This window comes from Sardina pilchardus, chromosome 19, assembly GCF_963854185.1.
Source record: "Sardina pilchardus chromosome 19, fSarPil1.1, whole genome shotgun sequence".
Taxonomy (NCBI): domain Eukaryota; kingdom Metazoa; phylum Chordata; class Actinopteri; order Clupeiformes; family Clupeidae; genus Sardina; species Sardina pilchardus.
The window spans coordinates 15826770-15834877 of record NC_085012.1 but is presented as its reverse complement, the minus strand read 5'-3'; the positions used below and the strand labels follow the sequence as shown (position 1 = coordinate 15834877).

The following is an 8108-nucleotide window of genomic DNA, read 5'->3' as shown; positions in this document are numbered from 1 at the left end:
CCGAGGAAAAAAATCTGTTGAATCAGGCATTTCAGAAGCATAAGCCTTTTCACAGTGAGAATAGAATAAAGATATAAGAAGGTGTGTAGTTTACACCAACTTACATAACAGCACTGACACATCCATCTTTTTCTAAGGTCTTGATGCAGCGTGTGATCTCTTCCCAATCAAAGCTGCACACAGGACTTACTTTAGGACAGCACGACCCAGGTTTTTGGTCAAAATCAGATCCTATACAAAACAAAACAAAACAAAACAAAGTGAGATTTTTTTTTTTTTAAAGCAATGATAGATATATTCTGAGCTTTCCTTTGAACATTTTGGATGTTGAAGAATGATATTGAATTATCAAGAAATGACACATCCAGGGTCAAGCACTTACTGTCATCATCGTTTAAATTGGAACTGTTTTCGATTGATTCAAAAGACAATTCACTGGTGGAAAACTTCACAGTCTCTGAGAAAATAAACCATGAAATGAGTAGTAAGACAAACAAACAAAGAAACACGCAAACCAAACATGCTTAAAGTCCAGTACAGTATACTGTATGTTAAAACACTTACCACCCTGTATACAGCTGAACAATATAGCGAGCAGACAAAACAGGCTGATCACCTGATGGAGAGCCATATTCAGTGATCCTGGTCTTTTCTCAGACTGACACCAACAATTGAGATAATGCACTGGTTTTATTTATGGTAAAAAGTTGGAGCAATTTCATGTCAGGGCTTCCCTTGAAGCTTACGCATTTATAAGCAAAACATGGAACAGCTGACCACTGATGCAAGCGTTCTAAAAAGAGGAGGTGTGCCACCCACTCTGTAGTTACACAGAACTGGGCTCTGGTACCATGTGTGTGTTAATCACCACGACTGGGTGTGACAACAGCTGAGTGCTCTTAGACCTCCTACTTAATAAAATATGCTCTTAGACAAAGAGAAACAGAAACTATTCTGTCAGTCTGGTTTCACAATGATGTCTGTTTTATACCAATTATAAGAAGCATGATAATGCATGAGCATGACATTGATAATTTTTCAAGCTAAAATATGATTAATTTGATAAATGTCCTAAAGAATGAGTTTGATGAACACATTGTTAACTGTATTTTCACTGTACAGTATGTCCTGATGGTGACCTCTGTGAGAAGTTTCTGTTAAGATGTGTAACCTTTTTTAAAAAACTTCCTATGAAACTGGGCTGTTTTAAACATTTATCAGCAGCTTTCATCCAAAGTTACAGTAGTTACTAGTTACGCGAAATATCATTATTTATGTGTCATTATTGATCATTGTTCTGAGAAACTACGCTCTGCCTTTTCTCTTCCCCTACAGTAGCCTTTGATCAGTGTTCTTTTGAAGTTAAACAAGGGTAGCCTACAGTATGTGTTGATATGCGATTAATCTGATGTAATGCCTAATGTGACCAATAGAGGGAACTACCTAGTTATTGGACTATCAGTGTACGTCAGTAGGTAGATATGAGCAAGAGTAGCTACAGGCTAGGTTCAATGATGTTCATTCTGACATTAAAAGTTTGAGCACAAGCTCATTATGAATTAAACAAGGCGTCATCATTAAGACACGAATAACACAGGTTAGTGCTTAACCAAAGTCCTTTTAGGCAAGTCCCTCCACTCAGTGGCCATATTGCAACATATTTTGGGTGCTAATTGGGCATCTATTTCAGGCAGAACTGCATGGCTTCATGACACCAACCGTGCTACAACTGTGAGATCACAACACATTGGCACGATGTATTTACAACTTACCACATAACTGGCACAATATATTCACATGTCAACCTTTGGCGGTGGAAGGGGCGGAATAAAAATAACCACATGCATTTTCGTGTTAGAAAGTCTCAAGCTTATCTACTAAGTGGAATGCATTGTATACAAGGCCGTATCATTTTCTATCTTCTGTGATCATGTAAACAATAACTAAAACAAAACCAAAACAATTGGCTCCTTAGCTATGGCCTGGCACCAGGCACCAGGTCGATGTCTGAGCCCAACAGTGAATGTGCATGATGAAACATATTCACCTCTATTGTGTGAACTACTGTGCGTGTGAACAAACTCAGACACTGCTTTAAGTGTGAGAAAGCTCATCTGTCATATGCTGTCATTCAGCTCAGGCTACTTTGATGGCTCACACTTGTGTTTCACAGTACAGATGAGAGACTGGCTGCGGTGAAGGTTTTCACAAGAGTTTTGCTGGTCTAGCTGGTCAACAATCATAGGGTGGTCAAACAAGCTGGTCAACCAGTAACCCACCTTAAGCAGGTAACAGCAGAGTAGAAACATATAACAGTATTAGCAGCATAACACACACAGTCATACACAGCCAGTCATAGTCACTCACACCCAGTTTCTATAGTCATACACACCCAGTCATTGCGCAAAAGCAGTATGAACACATAGTCATTGCATAAAAACAGTTTGAACATACTGTACATCAACACTTGCATACTTTCTGTAATTGCATGGATCCATTCACATCAGATTCCATATTGCATACTATTTTTGCAGCATTGAGGGTGGTTATTGCAGTTAATAATAATAACTGTGTTTCAGTGTATTTGTCCTTGTGTTAATTGATCATACCGTCTGCCTGAAGGCAACAGTTCAAACAGGGAGTGCCCGGGATTGGTAGGTGTCCTTTGTAATGTTCTGGGCCGCGTTTCCCAGATTTGTTAAGAAGCTCTTAAGTGCTAAGAACTTCTTAGGAGCGTTCTTAGAATGCTCCTAAGAAGTTCTAAGCACTTTAGAGCTTGTTAACGAATCTGGGAAACCCGACCATGGGCTTTTTTGAGACAACGGGAACTGTGTTGTTTTTCCGGTGTGGGAAGAGGGCAGCCAACAATCTTTTATAGCGGTGTTGACCCTCCGGAGCGCTTTCCTCTGAGTCGCTGTACAGCTGGTGTACTATACGCACATGTTTTAGTATGCTCCATGGAGGCACAGTAAAAGGACATTAACAGGACACAGCCATGAATGACACTGCCATGATCAAGCACTTATCATTTTCAAATATACGTACAGTAGGCCTACTGGAATTGTTTTCTTTTGATTCAAGGGACAGTCCCCTGGGGGTAAATGTCACAGTCGATGAGAAAATAAACCATGAAATGAGCAATAAAGACAGACAAACAAACTCACAAACCAAACATGCTAAAGTTCTGTACATGTTAAAACACTTACCACCCTGTGCAGTTGAACAACATACAGTTGTGGGCACACAAAACAGGCTGTAGAGTGAGGGCATACTCACACTAAGCAATTGGTTCAGTACCCGACTACATTTGGCCCGTTTGACCAGTGTGATCGCTTCGTTCCCTACCGGGGTACGTTACGCTAGTACGCTTGGAGGAGGTGGGCTTTGGTACGGTACGCATGTAAGCACAGGACGTCATTAATGACGAAATAAACAATAACGTTCCAATTAACAATCACACGTTGCATAAAGATTCTAGAACACAGCAACTCAATCGTACTCAAGTACGGTTTGATATTATGCCGTATGAGCGCAGACCAGGGACCAGAGGCAACCGTGCTCCAGTATGGTGAGTACGCCCTGAGACTCATTTTGGATGGTGCTGTTCCTTTCTCAGTCTGAAAAACAAGTGTGGTGACCCTGGCTTTATTTACAGTATGGAAAGATGAGATTGCTTTGACATTACTGTAAATATTCTTTCTAAGCACTCAGTCATTGATAAGCAGAACATGAAACAGCTGACAGCTGGAAATGTTCAAATAGGGGGAAGTGTGTTTCTAGATTTCTGGGCGTTGGAATCATGTGTGTGTTAATCACCGCGAGTCGGTTTGACTACAGCTGTCTTAGTTGTTCATGATATACAGTATATTTATCTCATTTGAAACATATTACTCTGTTTTGTTAAGTTAAACCAGATGTGTGGGTTTACTTCTTACCATTCCTGGAGAAGAGATTTGAGAACTGTCAACACCTACACTGATGATAACTCTACTGTACACACCCCAATGGATGATCTCGCTCGTTTCCAGGGAATGACGAGGCTAGTTCCCTAGGCGAGGGACTGTCCTATGGATCACAAGATATGTCACAATGCCTTTATTCTTGGATGACTTATTGGTGACTGTCTTCCTTTGTGGACATAAAAGAAGACTCACACTCTTGCGTTGCAGTGCTACATCCAGTGTCCTGTCCAAACTGTTCAGCTGTCCAAATCAACATGTGCGACACCCTGCCCAATAACCGTCGGATTGGCCTGTTTTTGCTATCAACGTTCCTGCTGACCTGTTCATTTGGTGAGTGCTACATTCATACACTATCTTTTTCCCTCACTTTCTTTGAAACAGGGTTGTTTTGAACATTTGTTAGCAGCTGTCATCCAAATTGATTTACAACATTTATACTAGATTCTTAACAGGGTGTTGATATCTTCCTGGGTGGCAAACCAAAGCTCCCTTTCAAGTACAGAAACACAAAGTCACCTGAAAGTGAATGTATAATATGTTCAAGAATTTTGTTTTGCACCAATTACAGTATTATAAAAGTATATGATATTCATGCAAAGTAATGATATAGCCTGGCTATCACCAGACCGTAGTTCAATATTTTAAGATTGAGCATTAGTCTGGGGAGTCCGCTTTGTATTTTCTACTTCTAAGAGACGTGAGACCAACAGGCATAGTTCAAATGACTCTGTACGCATTTGGATAGTCCTTCAACCAATCAAATCAATGATTCAGGTGCATTTGTGATTGGTCCCCGCAGATTTGTGGAGGTTGAATGTGGAGGTTTCCAGCCTGTGCTGCAGGGTGAACTCAAATAGCCGGCAGATCGGGCTGGGTTTACCCATTCTAGATATAATAGTATTTATAAATAATAAAATAGAAATGGTTAAATGAACCTGTATGTTGTTTATGTTTTATCTAAAGAGGGGTTAGCTGCAAAGCAATTGGTGAAGAGGAGCCCAATGTCACGTAAGTTACTGTAGCTGTGTGATCAGTTGTTTATCCTGTCAGTCTCTCCTCTGCAATTCTTAGTTTATTCAAGTTTGATTTCTGTTTGATTCAAAGACTGGGGTGACAAAGGAAGGCCATCATTATGTTGCAAAAAAACAAGTCCAATAATCATCAGAACGGAGATCACCAGTTGTGTTATTAAAGGCAAATCAGATAGTTGTGTCCCCGCCGTCATGTAAGTAGAGCATAAGGCACAGCATATTTTGTCTCTTGTGTCTTTTTTTTTTTTTTTTTTTGTCGGTGCAAGGGCTGCATATGAATGGACTTTTTTTTCTTCCTCAGATTTAGCACAAAAAACGGCCAAATGTTCTGTAGTTCTCCTAATGCAAAATGGGTGAGGCAAATAATAAAAGAGTTGGCACAGGTAAGGACTTTGTTATCAATAAACCCCAATTTCAAACAAGTTAACTGTTTGTTCTATCAATTTCTGAGTCGAGGAGTATTTTGCTATTTATCGTACATGGAAGGAGTTCTGAATGTCTTTTTTTTTTTACCGGAATCCCACAGAAAGGCAGGCCATGTTCACAAGGTTGAAAAGAAGACCTTGAAGTGGAAAGGCCAAGATCCCGCTGGCTATGTTTTTGACAACATGACTGTCCTGTGACTGTTCGATACTTTATATGTTTTGTGAATGATTTGGTTCAAGTTGCTGATTGTACTTTACCTAATAATGCACCAATGTACTGTACAGTATATGTTATGAATATGGGTGACACATTCTGACAGTAAATGGAACTCTCACATTCATAACAATCCGATTTAGTTTTCCTTATGTTAGAGACACATCTGAGTTCTTGAATTGACATGTTCAATGTGATGAAGCCTACAGCAGGTGGCAACCTAGAGTCTTTGAAGTTAGCATGAATAAAGTTAAGCGTAACCATGACAGCCTTAGGTTTAACCACTAATTACACAGTGACTGAGTTGACAGTAACCCACTTCCTAACTTTCAGTATTACAAATTCACACTATTGGCAGCAGTTTATTATATGAATCTGTAATTTCATTTTCATTTTCAATTACTTCTTTGCATAGACCAGTGGTTCTGAAACTTTTCAAAATGACTACCACCAGAAAACAATTGGCTCTCCATAAAGCCTACCACCATTATGAATGTTATTATAATACAGTTTAGTTGGCCATGTCTAGTGCATACGGTTTTGAGTTTTTTTTTATTTAAATAAAGACATAACGTTTAGATTTAACGTCAGTGATTGTTAGGTTGTTTTATTTTATTTCTACTTGGTGTAGCCTAGTGTTCATTCAAAAATGCTATTCTTGTATAAAACTAGCCAACCAGCCAAATACATGCCCATTGGCCCCCTAGAAGATGTGGAGATAAAACATCTTTCCAGTTACGTAAGCATTCAATAATGAGCATTCAAAATGTTGTGCTGTATACTATAATAAATATGCAGTAAGCAGATTTGTACATGGCTTTACATTTCTTACAGATCAAAATAACAGCCGAACAGTAGGCCTAACAGCTGTTTTGAGTTGATGCTATATTTAGCTTAATAGAATAGCTTGATGATTGAGACCCATCAACACCATTATGCGGACTGATGCATGGTCATAGGAAATGTGCGCCGATGTGACCGCACAAACATTTCACATTATCACATTAAAGCGACATTATGCTCTGTTTCTGTCACTCAGTATCTGCGCTGGCCATGCTTTTTATGTTTGGCATTCTGAGACCATCTTTAAATTCAGGACATAGCAAGTGACATTGTGGCTTGTTTCGACTCGGGACTGTGCAGTCGGAATTGTCAGTCCAGAGAGAAAAAGTCCAAAGTCCAAAGACAGACACACGGTGCATCACCCACTTGACTTGTGAGACCGTGTGAGGTGGGGAATAGCTACACACATACCCTTGTTTATCATTAGCCTTATCATTTTTCACGGATGCTTCGCTGCTCTTCTATAAATTACTATACTGTAAATGCTATCAATCTGAAATTATTCCATAAGGTGTTCCAGGCCTACAGGTGTGTGTGTGTGTGTCAGTGAGTGCCAGTGAGATAGAATTTGAGAGGTTAAAGAGACATCCATCATTTTCTAAAATACAGTACCTTTCCTAAAAGGTTAACATCTCCTTTTCAAACATTAGTGCCTTTAGGTTGTTCCTCATAGTCACGCTCACTGTTTCACTCATGACGAATATCACTGCCTACAAACAGTAAAGAGAAATATAGCAGTTTGCATCATTGCTGTCAGTAGACCTATACATGGGAGTGTAAAGGATGTAGATAATGACACATATGAGCAAGGTGATTCACTGGAGCATCATATGACATGAGGGTTGGTCACAGTCACATGTTCAATCTGCTAACTCATTATCTGTTTTAGGGACTAGTAGCACTCTAAACCATGGAACAGTATCCCGGTTTCTCTGGGAGTACACCACCTAGGATAACCGGAATACTCTTAACTGGGATAAGAGCTTATCCGGGGTTCTGAAATCGGGGTATGATGTTTACATGTGCAAATACAAAACCGGGATACTTCAAAACCCCGATCATAACCGGGATACTAAAGTGCATGTAAACACAGTCTCTCATTGGTAGTCCGAGGTACAGTATGGAGTACTGTAGGTTACACAATCTCTATATTTAAGTACAGGCCTAATCCAAGCACTTGTCAAAAAGAAGGCTCTGCTAGAAGAACTGAAAGTAGCCTGATATACTGTAGCCTACATCCTTCAGCTCATTTCACATTGTTGTCTCAGTGTTTTATGTAAATCTTGTTGGCTTTTTCATCAACTTGCTAATTTCTACTCCATATGGCAGTGGAAGGCATATAGCACACATACAGTATTTAAAGGGATATGGTGGAATATCCCTTTAAGGTATACTGTCAGGATTGCATATTAATTTAGTTTTGTCCCAGTCCAGCCCTGGAACTGACTTACAATAAATCATGGCTCTGGACCTTTGACTACAAAAAAAATAAATAATTTACTGTATCTTCCTATCTTAGTGTCTCAGGGACCCACAGAAACTTGAGTGGATGGACAGGAAAAACACAATATTGCTACCGTGGATCACTTCATTCTGCTGTGTGTGCTGGAACAGTTGTGACGAGGCCGGAATA

At 39.7% G+C, this 8108-nt stretch overlaps 1 protein-coding gene across 1 annotated transcript; it reads left to right on the top strand.

The window, feature by feature from the left end:
• The first annotated feature begins 3883 nt into the window (after positions 1-3883).
• Positions 3884-6331, top strand: LOC134066123 (C-C motif chemokine 24-like). The gene is made up of 5 exons (XM_062521341.1): positions 3884-4292; positions 4926-4970; positions 5067-5187; positions 5295-5376; positions 5520-6331. Exons 1-5 carry the CDS (start codon positions 4217-4219, stop codon positions 5544-5546), a joined length of 351 nt encoding a protein of 116 aa, XP_062377325.1. The 5' UTR covers positions 3884-4216; the 3' UTR covers positions 5547-6331.
• The last annotated feature ends 1777 nt before the right edge of the window (positions 6332-8108 follow it).